At 42.0% G+C, this 17,389-nt stretch overlaps 1 protein-coding gene across 2 annotated transcripts in view; it reads right to left on the bottom strand.

Annotated features, from left to right (window-relative positions):
- MMP24 (matrix metallopeptidase 24) overlaps positions 1–14,778 on the bottom strand; it is a 199,881-nt gene extending 185,103 nt beyond the window's left edge. Inside the window, exon 1 of one of the 2 annotated variants that reach the window (XM_056548362.1) lies at positions 14,392–14,778. In XM_056548362.1, the coding sequence (XP_056404337.1) occupies positions 14,392–14,517 (126 nt within the window). In that variant the 5' untranslated portion in view covers positions 14,518–14,778. Of the gene's footprint in view, positions 1–9,857; positions 9,867–14,391 lie in introns of those variants that run through there. The other variant, XM_056548363.1, reaches the window with a different exon arrangement.
- Positions 14,779–17,389: the final 2,611 nt, after the last annotated feature.

Genomic DNA, 17,389 nt, shown 5'->3' with positions numbered 1-17,389 from the left:
CAGAAAGAGGAGGAGAGAACAGAAAGAGAGAAGAGAACAGAAAGAGAGAAGAGAACAGAAAGAGGAGAAGAGAACAGAAAGAGGAGAAGAGAACAGAAGAGGAGAAGAGAACAGAAAGAGGAGAAGAGAGAACAGAAAGAGGAGAAGAGAACAGAAAGAGGAGAAGAGAGAACAGAAAGAGGAGAAGAGAACAGAAAGAGGAGGAGAGAACAGAAAGAGGAGAAGAGAACAGAAAGAGGAGAAGAGAACAGAAAGAGGAGAAGAGAACAGAAAGAGGAGAAGAGAACAGAAAGAGGAGAAGAGAGAACAGAAAGAGGAGAAGAGAACAGAAAGAGGAGAAGAGACAGAAAGGGGAGGAGAGAACAGAAAGGAGAGAGAACAGAAAGAGGAGAAGAGAACAGAAAGGGGAGAAGAGAACAGAAAGGGAGAAGAGAACAGAAAGAGGAGAAGAGAACAGAAAGAGGAGAAGAGAACAGAAAGAGGAGAAGAGAACAGAAAGAGGAGCAGAGAACAGAAAGAGGAGAAGAGAACAGAAAGAGGAGAAGAGAACAGAAAGAGGAGAAGAGAACAGAAAGAGAGAGAGAACAGAAAGAGGAGAAGAGAACAGAAAGAGGAGAAGAGAACAGAAAGAGGAGCAGAGAACAGAAAGAGGAGCAGAGAACAGAAAGAGGAGAAGAGAACAGAAAGAGGAGAAGAGAACAGAAAGAGGAGAAGAGAACAGAAAGAGGAGCAGAGAACAGAAAGAGGAGCAGAGAACAGAAAGAGGAGAAGAGAACAGAAAGAGGAGAAGAGAACAGAAAGAGGAGAAGAGAACAGAAAGAGGAGAAGAGAACAGAAAGAGGAGAAGAGAACAGAAAGAGGAGAAGAGAACAGAAAGAGGAGAAGAGAACAGAAAGAGGAGCAGAGAACAGAAAGAGGAGCAGAGAACAGAAAGAGGAGAAGAGAACAGAAAGAGGAGAAGAGAAGAGAAAGAGGAGAAGAGAACAGAAAGAGGGAGAAGAGAGAACAGAAAGAGGAGAAGAGAACAGAAAGAGGAGGAGAGAACAGAAAGAGGAGAAGAGAACAGAAAGAGGAGAAGAGAACAGAAAGAGGAGAAGAGAGAACAGAAAGAGGAGAAGAGAACAGAAAGAGGAGGAGAGAACAGAAAGAGGAGAAGAGAACAGAAAGAGGAGAAGAGAACAGAAAGAGGAGAAGAGAACAGAAAGAGGAGAAGAGAACAGAAAGAGGAGGAGAGAACAGAAAGGGGAGAAGAGAACAGAAAGAGGAGGAGAGAACAGAAAGAGGAGGAGAGAACAGAAAGAGGAGAAGAGAACAGAAAGAGAAGAAGAGAACAGAAAGAGGAGAAGAGAACAGAAAGAGGAGAAGAGAACAGAAAGAGGAGAAGAGAACAGAAAGGGGAGAAGAGAGAACAGAAAGAGGAGGAGAGAACAGAAAGAGGAGAAGAGAACAGAAAGAGGAGAAGAGAACAGAAAGGGGAGAAGAGAGAACAGAAAGAGGAGGAGAGAGAACAGAAAGAGGAGGAGAGAACAGAAAGAGGAGAAGAGAACAGAAAGAGGAGAAGAGAACAGAAAGGGGAGAAGAGAGAACAGAAAGAGGAGAAGAGAACAGAAAGAGGAGAAGAGAACAGAAAGAGGAGAAGAGAACAGAAAGAGGAGGAGAGAACAGAAAGAGGAGAAGAGAACAGAAAGAGGAGAAGAGAACAGAAAGAGGAGAAGAGAACAGAAAGAGGAGAAGAGAACAGAAAGAGGAGAAGAGAACAGAAAGGGGAGAAGAGAGAACAGAAAGAGGAGAAGAGAACAGAAAGAGGAGAAGAGAACAGAAAGGGGAGAAGAGAGAACAGAAAGAGGAGAAGAGAACAGAAAGAGGAGAAGAGAACAGAAAGGGGAGAAGAGAACAGAAAGAGGAGAAGAGAGAACAGAAAGAGGAGGAGAGAACAGAAAGAGGAGAAGAGAACAGAAAGAGGAGAAGAGAACAGAAAGAGGAGAAGAGAACAGAAAGAGGAGAAGAGAACAGAAAGAGGAGGAGAGAACAGAAAGAGGAGAAGAGAACAGAAAGAGGAGAGAACAGAAAGAGGAGGAGAGAGAACAGAAAGAGGAGAAGAGAACAGAAAGAGGAGAAGAGAACAGAAAGGGGAGAAGAGAGAACAGAAAGAGGAGAAGAGAACAGAAAGAGGAGAAGAGAACAGAAAGAGGAGAAGAGAACAGAAAGGGGAGAAGAGAGAACAGAAAGAGGAGAAGAGAACAGAAAGAGGAGGAGAGAGAACAGAAAGAGGAGGAGAGAACAGAAAGAGGAGAAGAGAACAGAAAGAGGAGAAGAGAACAGAAAGAGGAGGAGAGAACAGAAAGAGGAGAAGAGAACAGAAAGAGGAGAAGAGAACAGAAAGAGGAGGAGAGAACAGAAAGAGGAGAGAACAGAAAGAGGAGAAGAGAACAGAAAGAGGAGAAGAGAGAACAGAAAGAGAAGAGAACAGAAAGAGGAGAAGAGAACAGAAAGGGGAGAAGAGAGAACAGAAAGAGGAGAAGAGAACAGAAAGAGGAGGAGAGAACAGAAAGAGGAGAAGAGAACAGAAAGAGGAGAAGAGAACAGAAAGAGGAGGAGAGAACAGAAAGAGGAGAAGAGAACAGAAAGAGGAGAAGAGAACAGAAAGAGGAGAAGAGAACAGAAAGAGGAGGAGAGAACAGAAAGAGGAGAAGAGAACAGAAAGAGGAGAAGAGAACAGAAAGAGGAGAAGAGAACAGAAAGAGGAGAAGAGAACAGAAAGAGGAGAAGAGAACAGAAAGAGGAGAAGAGAACAGAAAGAGGAGAAGAGAACAGAAAGAGGAGAAGAGAACAGAAAGAGGAGGAGAGAACAGAAAGAGGAGGAGAGAACAGAAAGAGGAGAAGAGAACAGAAAGGGGAGAAGAGAACAGAAAGAGGAGAAGAGAGAACAGAAAGAGGAGAAGAGAAGAGAAAGAGGAGAAGAGAAGAGAAAGAGGAGAAGAGAACAGAAAGAGGAGAAGAGAACAGAAAGAGGAGGAGAGAACAGAAAGAGGAGAAGAGAACAGAAAGAGGAGAAGAGAACAGAAAGAGGAGGAGAGAACAGAAAGAGGAGAAGAGAACAGAAAGAGGAGAAGAGAACAGAAAGGGGAGAAGAGAGAACAGAAAGAGGAGAAGAGAACTGTCTGAGGACTTGGGAACCAAAACTGTGGAAAAATATCAACAATCTCCAGGTTACACGTCCATCTCCAGAGATCTAGATTTGTCTTTGTCCACAGTGTGCAACATTATCAAGAAGTTTACACCCCATGGCGCTGTAGATAATCTCCCTGGGCATGGACGGAAGAGAAAAACTGATGAAAGGTGTCACCGAAGGATAGTCCGGATGGTGGATAAGCAGCCCCAAACAAGTTCCAAAGATATTCAAGCTGTCCTGCAGGCTCAGGGCGCATCAGTGTCAGCGCGAACTATCCGTCCACATTTATATGAAATGAAACGCTATAGAGGAGACCCAGGAGGACCCCACTATGGAGGAGACCCAGGAGGACCCCACTATGGAGGAGACCCAGGAGGACCCCACTATGGAGGAGACCCAGGAGGACCCCACTATGGAGGAGACCCAGGAGGACCCCACTATGGAGGAGACCCGGGAGGACCCCACTATGGAGGAGACCCGGGAGGACCCCACTATGGAGGAGACTCAGGAGGACCCCACTATGGAGGAGACCCAGGAGGACCCCACTATGGAGGAGACCCAGGAGGACCCCACTATGGAGGAGACCAAGGAGGACCCCACTATAGAGGAGACCCAGGAGGACCCCACTTTGGAGGAAACCCAGGAGGACCCCACTATGGAGGAGACCCAGGAGGACCCCACTATGGAGGAGACCCAGGAGGACCCCACTATGGAGGAGACCCAGGAGGACCCCACTATGGAGGAGACCCAGGAGGACCCCACTATGGAGGAGACCCGGGAGGACCCCACTATGGAGGAGACCCGGGAGGACCCCACTATGGAGGAGACTCAGGAGGACCCCACTATGGAGGAGACCCAGGAGGACCCCACTATGGAGGAGACCCAGGAGGACCCCACTATGGAGGAGACCAAGGAGGACCCCACTATAGAGGAGACCCAGGAGGACCCCACTTTGGAGGAGACTCAGGAGGACCCCACTATGGAGGAGACCCAGGAGGACCCCACTATGGAGGAGACCCAGGAGGACCCCACTATGGAGGAGACCCGGGAGGACCCCACTATGGAGGAGACCCCGGAGGACCCCACTATGGAGGAGACCCAGGAGGACCCCACTATGGAGGAGACCCGGGAGGACCCCACTATGGAGGAGACCCGGGAGGACCCCACTATGGAGGAGACCCAGGAGGACCCCACTATGGAGGAGACCCAGGAGGACCCCACTATGGAGGAGACCCAGGAGGACCCCACTATGGAGGAGACCCAGGAGGACCCCACTATGGAGGAGACCCAGGAGGACCCCACTATGGAGGAGACCCAGGAGGACTCCACTGCTGACACAGAGACATAAAAAACCAAGACTACATTTTACCAAAATGAACTTGAGTAACCAAAATCCTTCTGGGAAAACGTCTTGTGGACAGATGAGACCAAGATAGAGCTTTTTGGTAAAGCCCATCATTCTACTGTTTACCGAAAACGGAATGAGGCCTACAAAGAAAAGAACCCAGTACCTACAGTGACATATGGGGGAGGTCAGTGATGTTTTGGGTTGTTTTGCTGCCTCTGGCACTGGGGGCCTTGAATGTGTACAAGACATCATGAAATCTCAGGATTACCAATGGATTTTGGGTCGCACTGTACAGCCCAGTGTCAGAAAGCTGGGTTTGTGTCCGAGATCTTGGGTCTTCCAGCAGGACAATGACCCCAAACATACGTCACAAAGCCCCAGAAATGGACGACAACAAAGCGCTGGAGAGTTCTGAAGTGTCAGCAATGAGTCCAGATCTAAATCCCATTGATCACCTGTGGAGAGATCTTATAATTACTGTTGGGAAAAGGCGCCGTCCAATAAGAGACCGGGAGCAGTTTGTAAAGGAAGAGTCCAGGCTGAGAGGTGTAAGGAGCTTATTGATGCTTGTAGGAAGAGTGGTCCAACATTCCGGCTGAGAGGTGTAAGGAGCTTATTGATGGTTATAGGAAGAGTGGTCCAACATTCCGGCTGAGAGGTGTAAGGAGCTTATTGATGGTTATAGGAAGAGTGGTCCAACATTCCGGCTGAGAGGTGTATGGAGCTTATTGATGGTTATAGGAAGAGTGCTCAAACATTCCGGCTGAGAGGTGTAAGAAGCTTATTGATGGTTATAGGAAGAGTGGTCCAACATTCCGGCTGAGAGGTGTAAGAAGCTTATTAATGGTTATAGGAAGAGTGGTCCAACATTCCGGCTGAGAGGTGTAAGAAGCTTATTGATACTTATAGGAAGAGTGGTCCAACATTCCGGCTGAGAGGTGTAAGAAGATTATTGATGCTTATAGGAAGAGTGCTCCAACATTCCGGCTGAGAGGTGTAAGAAGCTTATTGATGGTTATAGGAAGAGTGGTCCAACATTCCAGCTGAGAGGTGTAAGAAGCTTATTGATGGTTATAGGAAGAGTGGTCCAACATTCCGGCTGAGAGGTGTAAGAAGCTTATTGATGGTTATAGGAAGAGTGGTCCAACATTCCGGCTGAGAGGTGTAAGAAGCTTATTGATGGTTATAGGAAGAGTGGTCCAACATTCCGGCTGAGAGGTGTAAGGAGCTTATTGATGCTTATAGGAAGAGTGGTCCAACATTCCGGCTGAGAGGTGTAAGAAGCTTATTGATGGTTATAGGAAGAGTGGTCCAACATTCCAGCTGAGAGGTGTAAGAAGCTTATTGATGGTTATAGGAAGAGTGGTCCAACATTCCGGCTGAGAGGTGTAAGAAGCTTATTGATGGTTATAGGAAGAGTGGTCCAACATTCCGGCTGAGAGGTGTAAGAAGCTTATTGATGGTTATAGGAAGAGTGGTCCAACATTCCGGCTGAGAGGTGTAAGGAGCTTATTGATGCTTATAGGAAGAGTGGTCCAACATTCCGGCTGAGAGGTGTAAGAAGCTTATTGATGGTTATAGGAAGAGTGGTCCAACATTCCGGCTGAGAGGTGTAAGAAGCTTATTGATGGTTATAGGAAGAGTGGTCCAACATTCCGGCTGAGAGGTGTAAGAAGCTTATTGATGCTTATAGGAAGAGTGGTCCAACATTCCGGCTGAGAGGTGTAAGAAGCTTATTGATGGTTATAGGAAGAGTGGTCCAACATTCCGGCTGAGAGGTGTAAGAAGCTTATTGATGGTTATAGGAAGAGTGGTCCAACATTCCGGCTGAGAGGTGTAAGAAGCTTATTGATGGTTATAGGAAGAGTGGTCCAAAATTCCGTCTGAGAGGTGTAAGAAGCTTATTGATGCTTATAGGAAGAGTGGGCCAACATTCCGGCTGAGAGGTGTAAGAAGCTTATTGATGCTTATAGGAAGAGTGGTCCAACATTCCAGCTGAGAGGTGTAAGAAGCTTATTGATGCTTATAGGAAGAGTGGGCCAACATTCCGGCTGAGAGGTGTAAGAAGCTTATTGATGCTTATAGGAAGAGTGGTCCAACATTCCAGCTGAGAGGTGTAAGAAGCTTATTGATGCTTATAGGAAGAGTGGTCCAACATTCCAGCTGAGAGGTGTAAGAAGCTTATTGATGCTTATAGGAAGAGTGGTCCAACATTCCAGCTGAGAGGTGTAAGAAGCTTATTGATGCTTATAGGAAGAGTGGTCCAACATTCCGGCTGAGAGGTGTAAGAAGCTTATTGAAACTTATTTCAGACACTGATTTAACTTATTTTTTCCAGGGGGGGGTGCAACCAAATATTCAGTTAAGGGGCCAATAATTGTGTCCAGACCATTCATGGAGTTTGGTGACATTATGTCCAATTTGCTTTTTTTCCTCCTTTTTTGGTTTAGTTCCAATACACACAAAGGGAATAAACATGTGTATAGCAAAACCTGTGTTACTGCAATATATATATACAGAGGAGAGGAGATCTATATATATATATACAGAGGAGAGGAGATCTATATATATATACAGAGGAGATCTATATATATATACACAAAGGGAATAAACATGTGTATAGCAAAACCTGTGTTACTGCAATATATATATATATACAGAGGAGAGGAGATCTATATATATATATATATACAGAGAAGAGGAGATCTATATATATATATATACAGAGGAGAGGAGATCTATATATATATATATATACAGAGGAGAGGAGATCTATATATATATATACAGAGGAGAGGAGATCTATATATATATATACAGAGGAGAGGAGATCTATATATATATATATATACATACAGAGGAGAGGAGATCTATATATATATATACAGAGGAGAGGAGATCTATATATATATATACAGAGGAGAGGAGATCTATATATATATATACAGAGGAGAGGAGATATATATATATATATATATATATATATACAGAGGAGAGGAGATCTATATATATATATATATATATATATATACAGAGGAGAGGAGATATATATATATATATATATATATATATACAGAGGAGAGGAGATCTATATATATATATACAGAGGAGAGGAGATCTATATATATATATATATACAGAGGAGAGGAGATCTATATATATATATATACAGAGGAGATCTATATATATATATATACAGAGGAGAGGAGATCTATATATATATACAGAGGAGATCTATATATATATACACAAAGGGAATAAACATGTGTATAGCAAAACCTGTGTTACTGCAATATATATATATATACAGAGGAGAGGAGATCTATATATATATATATATACAGAGAAGAGGAGATCTATATATATATATATACAGAGGAGAGGAGATCTATATATATATATATATATACAGAGGAGAGGAGATCTATATATATATATACAGAGGAGAGGAGATCTATATATATATATATACAGAGGAGAGGAGATCTATATATATATATATATATATATATACATACAGAGGAGAGGAGATCTATATATATATATATATACAGAGGAGAGGAGATCTATATATATATATACAGAGGAGAGGAGATCTATATATATATATACAGAGGAGAGGAGATATATATATATATATATATATATATATATATATACAGAGGAGAGGAGATCTATATATATATATATATATATATACAGAGGAGAGGAGATATATATATATATATATATACAGAGGAGAGGAGATCTATATATATATATACAGAGGAGAGGAGATCTATATATATATATATATACAGAGGAGAGGAGATCTATATATATATATATATACAGAGGAGAGGAGATCTATATATATATATATACAGAGGAGAGGAGATCTATATATATATATATATACAGAGGAGAGGAGATCTATATATATATATATATACAGAGGAGAGGAGATATATATATATATATATATATATATACAGAGGAGAGGAGATCTATATATATATATATATACAGAGGAGAGGAGATATATATATATATATATATATATACAGAGGAGAGGAGATCTATATATATATATATACAGAGGAGAGGAGATCTATATATATATATATACAGAGGAGAGGAGATCTATATATATATACAGAGGAGAGGAGATCTATATATATATATATATATACAGAGGAGAGGAGATCTATATATATATATACAGAGGAGAGGAGATCTATATATATACACACAGAGGAGAGGAGATCTATATATATATATATATATAATATATATATACAGAGGAGAGGAGATCTATATATATATATATATATATATATATACAGAGGAGAGGAGATCTATATATATATATATATATACACACAGAGGAGAGGAGATCTATATATATATATATATACAGAGGAGAGGAGATCCATATATATATATATATACAGAGGAGAGGAGATCTATATATATATATATATATATACAGAGGAGAGGAGATCTATATATATACAGAGGAGAGGAGATCTATATATATATATATATATATATACAGAGGAGAGGAGATCTATATATATATATATATATATACAGAGGAGAGGAGATCTATATATATATATATATATACACACAGAGGAGAGGAGATCTATATATATATATATATATACAGAGGAGAGGAGATCTATATATATATATATATATATACAGAGGAGAGGAGATCTATATATATATACAGAGGAGAGGAGATCTATATATATATATATATACAGAGGAGAGGAGATCTATATATATATACAGAGGAGAGGATATATATATATATATATATATATATATACAGAGGAGAGGAGATCTATATATATATATATATATATATACAGAGGAGAGGAGATCTATATATATATATATACAGAGGAGAGGAGATCTATATATATATATATATATATATATATATATATATATACAGAGGAGAGGAGATCTATATATATATATATACAGAGGAGAGGAGATCTATATATATATATATATATATATATATATATATGTATATATATATACACAGAGGAGAGGAGATCTATATATATATATACAGAGGAGAGGAGATCTATATATATATATACAGAGGAGAGGAGATCTATATATATATATACAGAGGAGAGGAGATCTATATATATATACAGAGGAGAGGAGATCTATATATATATACAGAGGAGAGGAGATCTATATATATATATACACAGAGGGAATAAACCTGTGTTACTGCAATCCTTTCCTGTGAGAAATACTTCATTATATAGAAACATTTCAGGGGGGACAACATTTACCGCCATGACTGTATATACATGAGGTGTGACCTACCTCCACCATGAAGGTATATAGATGTATACAGTGTATATAGGGGTATATAGATGCATACAGAGTATATAGGGGTATATAGATGCATACAGAGTATATAGGGGTATATAGATGTATACAGTGTATATAGGGATATATAGATGTATACAGTGTATATAGGGGTATATAGATGTATACAGTGTATATAGGGGTATATAGATGTATACAGTGTATATAGGGGTATATAGATGTATACAGTGTATATAGGGGTATATAGATGTATACAGTGTATATAGGGGTATATAGATGTATACAGTGTATATAGGGGTATATAGATGTATACAGTGTATATAGGGGTATATAGATGCATACAGAGTATATAGATGTATACAGTGTATATAGGGGTATATAGATGTATACAGTGTATATAGGGGTATAGAGATGCATACAGTGTATATAGGGGTATATAGATGTATACAGTGTATATAGGGGTATATAGCTGTGGTGACCTACCTCCACCATGAAGGTATATAGATGTATACAGTGTATATAGGGGTATATAGATGTATACAGTGTATATAGTGGTATATAGATGATAACAGTGTATATAGGGGTATATAGATGTATAAAGTGTATATAGTGGTATATAGATGTATACAGAGTATATAGGGGTATATAGATGTATACAGTGTATATAGGGGTATATAGATGTATACAGTGTATATAGGGGTATATAGATGTATACAGTGTATATAGTGGTATATAGATGTATACAGAGTATATAGGGGTATATAGATGTATACAAAGTATATAGGGGTATATAGATGTATACAGTGTATATAGGGGTATATAGATGTATACAAAGTATATAGGGGTATATAGATGTATACAGAGTATATAGGGGTATATAGCTGTGGTGACCTATCTCCACCATGAAGGTATATAGATGTATACAGTGTTTATAGGGGTATATAGATGTATACAGTGTATATAGGGGTATATAGATGTATACAGTGTATATAGGGGTATATAGATGTATACAGTGTATATAGGGGTATATAGATGCATACAGTGTATATAGGGATATATAGATGTATACAGTGTATATAGGGGTATATAGATGTATACAGTGTATATAGGGATATATAGATGTATACAGAGTATATAGGGGTATATAGATGTATACAGAGTATATAGGGGTATATAGATGTATACAGAGTATATAGGGGTATATAGATGTATACAGTGTATATAGGGGTATATAGATGTATACAGTGTATATAGGGGTATATAGATGTATACAGTGTATATAGAGGTATATTGATGTATACAGTGTATATAGGGGTATATAGATGTATACAGTGTATATAGGGGTATATAGATGTATACAGTGTATATAGGGATATATAGATGTATACAGAGTATATAGGGGTATATAGATGTATACAGAGTATATAGGGGTATATAGATGTATACAGAGTATATAGGGGTATATAGATGTATACAGTGTATATAGAGGTATATTGATGTATACAGTGTATATAGGGGTATATAGATGTATACAGTGTATATAGGGGTATATAGATGCATACAGAGTATATAGGGGTATATAGATGTATACAGTGTATATAGGGGTATATAGATGTATACAGTGTATATAGGGGTATATAGATGCATACAGAGTATATAGGGGTATATAGATGTATACAGGGAATATAGGTAGGTAGGTACAGATGTGGTGACCTACCTCCACCATGAAGGTATATAGATGTATACAGGGTATATAGGGGTATATAGATGTATACAGAGTATAAAGGGGTATATAGATGCATACAGAGTATATAGGGGTATATAGATGTATACAGTTTATATAGGGGTATATAGATGTATATAGGGGTATATAGATGTATACAGGGTATATAGCTGTGGTGACCTACCTCCACCATGAAGGTATATAGATGTATACAGAGTATATAGGGGTATATAGATGTATACAGGGTATATAGCTGTGGTGACCTACCTCCACCATGAAGGTATATAGATGTATACAGAGTATATAGGGGTATATAGATGTATATAGGGGTATATAGCTGTGGTGACCTACCTCCACCATGAAGGTATATAGATGTATACAGTGTATATAGGGGTATATAGATGTATACAGTGTATATAGAGGTATATATATGTATACAGTGTATATAGGGGCATATAGATGTATACAGTGTATATAGGTGTATATAGATGTATACAGAGTATATAGGGGTATATAGATGTATACAGTGTATATAGGGGTATATAGATGTATACAGGGTATATAGGGGTATATAGATGTATACAGAGTATATAGGGGTATATAGCTGTGGTGACCTACCTCCACCATGAAGGTATATAGATGTATACAGAGTATATAGGGGTATATAGATGTATACAGGGTATATAGCTGTGGTGACCTACCTCCACCATGAAGGTATATAGATGTATACGGTGTATATAGGGGTATATAGCTGTATACAGTGTATATAGGGGTATATAGATGTATACAGGGTATATAGCTGTGGTGACCTACCTCCACCATGAAGGTATATAGATGTATACGGTGTATATAGGGGTATATAGATGCATACAGTGTATATAGGGGTATATAGATGTATACAGTGTATATAGGGGTATATAGCTGTGGTGACCTACCTCCACCATGAAGGTATATAGATGTATACAGTGTATATAGGGGTATATAGATGCATACAGTGTATATAGGGGTATATAGATGTATACAGTGTATATAGGGGTATATAGCTGTGGTGACCTACCTCCACCATGAAGGTATATAGATGTATACAGTGTATATAGGGGTATATAGCTGTGGTGACCTACCTCCACCATGAAGGTATATAGATGTATACAGTGTATATAGGGGTATATAGATGTATACAGTGTATATAGGGGTATATAGATGTATACAGTGTATATAGGGGTATATAGATGTATACAGTGTATATAGGGGTATATAGATGTATACAGAGTATATAGGGGTATATAGATGTATACAGTGCATATAGATTTATATAGATGTATACAGTGTATATAGGGGTATATAGATGTATACAGAGTATATAGGGGTATATAGATGTATACAGTGCATATAGATGTATATAGATGTATACAGAGTATATAGGGGTATATAGCTGTGGTGACCTACCTCCACCATGAAGGTATATAGATGTATACGGTGTATATAGGGGTATATAGATGCATACAGTGTATATAGGGGTATATAGATGTATACAGTGTATATAGGGGTATATAGCTGTGGTGACCTACCTCCACCATGAAGGTATATAGATGTATACAGTGTATATAGGGGTATATAGCTGTGGTGACCTACCTCCACCATGAAGGTATATAGATGTATACAGTGTATATAGGGGTATATAGATGTATACAGTGTATATAGGGGTATATAGATGTATACAGTGTATATAGGGGTATATAGATGTATACAGTGTATATAGGGGTATATAGATGTATACAGAGTATATAGGGGTATATAGATGTATACAGTGCATATAGATTTATATAGATGTATACAGTGTATATAGGGGTATATAGATGTATACAGAGTATATAGGGGTATATAGATGTATACAGTGCATATAGATGTATATAGATGTATACAGAGTATATAGGGGTATATAGCTGTGGTGACCTACCTCCACCATGAAGGTATATAGATGTATACAGTGTATATAGGGGTATATAGATGTATACAGTGTATATAGAGGTATATAGATGTATACAGTGTATATAGGGGTATATAGATGTATATAGGGGTATATAGATGTATACAGAGTATATAGGGGTATATAGCTGTGGTGACCTACCTCCACCATGAAGGTATATAGATGTATACAGTGTATATAGGGGTATATAGATGTATACAGTGTATATAGGGATATATAGATGTATACAGTGTATATAGGGGTATATAGATGTATACAGGGTATATAGCTGTGGTGACCTACCTCCACCATGAAGGTATATAGATGTATACGGTGTATATAGGGGTATATAGATGCATACAGTGTATATAGGGGTATATAGATGTATACAGTGTATATAGGGGTATATAGCTGTGGTGACCTACCTCCACCATGAAGGTATATAGATGTATACAGTGTATATAGGGGTATATAGCTGTGGTGACCTACCTCCACCATGAAGGTATATAGATGTATACAGTGTATATAGGGGTATATAGATGTATACAGTGTATATAGGGGTATATAGATGTATACAGTGTATATAGGGGTATATAGATGTATACAGAGTATATAGGGGTATATAGATGTATACAGGGTATATAGGGGTATATAGATGTATACAGAGTATATAGGGGTATATAGATGTATACAGTGTATATAGGGGTATATAGATGTATACAGAGTATATAGGGGTATATAGATGTATACAGGGTATATAGCTGTGGTGACCTACCTCCACCATGAAGATATATAGATGTATACAGTGTATATAGGGGTATATGGCTGTGGTGACCTACCTCCACCATGAAGGTCTTCTCCTCCCCGAGCACGGACACCATCGCACACTGCAGCGCTAGGACCCAGGTTCGGATGCACAATCCCAGCAGCTTTAGTCTCCGTCTCCGGATCCCAGGCTCGGCCATCACGCTGGCTGTGGGTGGAGGATCTGCGGCAGCTACATGGGGAGCACCGGGGACACGGGAGGAGGAGGCCGGGAGCCGCCGTTATTTGGTAGGCCGAGCCCCGCGGGCAGGTGAGGCGCCCATCCCCGGGACAATAGCGGGGAGGGGCGCACCGAGCATCCAGCTCCGTCACATCACACGGCGGCGGCGGCGGATCATAGTACAGCGGGGGGAAGAGATGATGCCCTAGTAACAGCCAGCGCCACTGTCACCCCGCCTCAGCCAATGGGAGGAGAGGGGCGGGGCTACCGGAGAAGAGATGCTGAGGAGGATGTGCGACCAATGAGACGAGGGGGGTGGAGCTGTAACCGGAGGGATGCTGAGGAGAATGTATGACCAATGGGAGGAGGGGGGTGGAGCTGTAACCGGAGGGATGCTGAGGAGAATGTATGACCAATGGGAGGAGGGGGGTGGAGCTGTAACCAGAGAAGGGATGCTGAGGAGAATGTATGACCAATGAGAGGAGGGGGGTGGAACTACCGGAGAAGAGATGCTGAGGAGGATGTGCGACCAATGAGAGGAGGGGGGTGGAGCTGTAACCGGAGGGATGCTGAGGAGAATGTATGACCAATGGGAGGAGGGGGGTGGAACTACCGGAGAAGAGATGCTGAGGAGGATGTGCGACCAATGAGAGGAGGGGGGTGGAGCTGTAACCGGAGGGATGCTGAGGAGAATGTATGACCAATGGGAGGAGGGGGCGGAGCTGTAACCTGAGGGATGCTGAGGAGAATGTATGACCAATGAGAGGAGGGGGGTGGAGCTGTAACCTGAGGGATGCTGAGGAGAATGTATGACCAATGGGAGGAGGGGGGTGGAGCTGTAACCTGAGGGATGCTGAGGAGAATGTATGACCAATGAGAGGAGGGGGGTGGAGCTACCGGAGAAGAGATGCTGAGGAGGATGTGCGACCAATGAGAGGAGGGGGGTGGAGCTGTATCCGGAGGGATGCTGAGGAGAATGTATAACCAATGGGAGGAGGGGGGTGGAGCTGTAACCAGAGAAGGGATGCTGAGGAGGATGTATGACCAATGAGAGGAGGGGGGTGGAGCTGTCACCAGAGAAGGGATGCTGAGGAGGATGTATGACCAATGAGAGGAGGGGGGTGGAGCTGTAACCTGAGGGATGCTGAGGAGAATGTATGACCAATGAGAGGAGGGGGGTGGAGCTGTAACCAGAGAAGGGATGCTGAGGAGAATGTATGACCAATGAGAGGAGGGGGGTGGAACTACCGGAGAAGAGATGCTGAGGAGGATGTGCGACCAATGAGAGGAGGGGGGTGGAGCTGTAACCGGAGGGATGCTGAGGAGAATGTATGACCAATGGGAGGAGGGGGGTGGAGCTGTAACCAGAGTAGGGATGCTGAGGAGAATGTATGACCAATGAGAGGAGGGGGGTGGAACTACCGGAGAAGAGATGCTGAGGAGGATGTGCGACCAATGAGAGGAGGGGGGTGGAGCTGTAACCTGAGGGATGCTGAGGAGAATGTATGACCAATGAGAGGAGGGGGGTGGAGCTACCGGAGAAGAGATGCTGAGGAGGATGTGCGACCAATGAGAAGAGGGGGGTGGAGCTGTATCCGGAGGGATGCTGAGGAGAATGTATGACCAATGAGAGGAGGGGGTGGAGCTGTAACCGGAGGGATGCTGAGGAGAATGTATGACCAATGGGAGGAGGGGGCGGAGCTGTAACCGGAGGGATGCTGAGGAGAATGTATGACCAATGGGAGGAGGGGGCAGGGCTACCGGAGAAGGGATGCTGAGGAGAATGTGCGACCAATGAGAGGAGGGAGGTGGAGCTGTAACCAGAGAAGGGATGCTGAGGAGAATGTATGACCAATGGGAGGAGGGGGGGTGGAGCTGTAACCAGAGAAGGGATGCTGAGGAGAATGTATGACCAATGGGAGGAGGGGGCGAAGCTGTAACCGGAGGGATGCTGAGGAGGATGTATGACCAATGGGAGGAGGGGGCGGAGCTGTAACCGGAGGGATGCTGAGGCGAATGTATGACCAATGGGAGGAGGGGGCAGGGCTACCGGAGAAGGGATGCTGAGGAGAATGTATGACCAATAAGAGGAGGGGGGTGGAGCTGTAACCGGTGGGATGCTGAGGAGAATGTATGACCAATGAGAGGAGGGGGTGGAGCTGTAACCGGTGGGATGCTGAGGAGAATGTATGACCAATGAGAGGAGGGGGGTGGAACTACCGGAGAAGGGATGCTGAGGAGGATGTATGACCAATGAGAGGAGGGGGGTGGAGCTACCGGAGAAGGGATGCTGAGGAGCATGTGTCGACCAATGAGAAGAGGGGGGTGGAGCTGTAACCGGAGGGATGCTGAGGAGAATGTATGACCAATGAGAGGAGGGGGGTGGAGCTGTAACCGGAGGAATGCTGAGGAGAATGTATGACCAATGAGAGGAGGGGGGTGGAGCTACCGGAGAAGGGATGCTGAGGAGAATGTATGACCAATGAGAGGATGAGGTGGAGCTGTAACCGGTGGGATGCTGAGGAGAATGTATGACCAATGAGAGGAGGGGGGTGGAACTACCGGAGAAGGGATGCTGAGGAGGATGTATGACCAATGAGAGGAGGGGGGTGGAGCTACCGGAGAAGAGATGCTGAGGAGGATGTGCGACCAATGAGAGGAGGGGGGTGGAGCTGTAACCGGAGGGATGCTGAGGAGAATGTATGACCAATGAGGGGAGGGGGGTGGAGCTGTAACCGGAGGAATGCTGAGGAGAATGTATGACCAATGAGAGGAGGGGGGTGGAGCTACCGGAGAAGGGATGCTGAGGAGAATGTGTGACCAATGAGAGGAGGGGGTGGAGCTGTATTCGG

Source organism: Hyla sarda, chromosome 12 (assembly GCF_029499605.1).
Source record: "Hyla sarda isolate aHylSar1 chromosome 12, aHylSar1.hap1, whole genome shotgun sequence".
In the NCBI taxonomy this organism is placed as follows: Eukaryota; Metazoa; Chordata; class Amphibia; order Anura; family Hylidae; genus Hyla; species Hyla sarda.
This window is presented reverse-complemented; position numbering and strand designations above follow the sequence as displayed.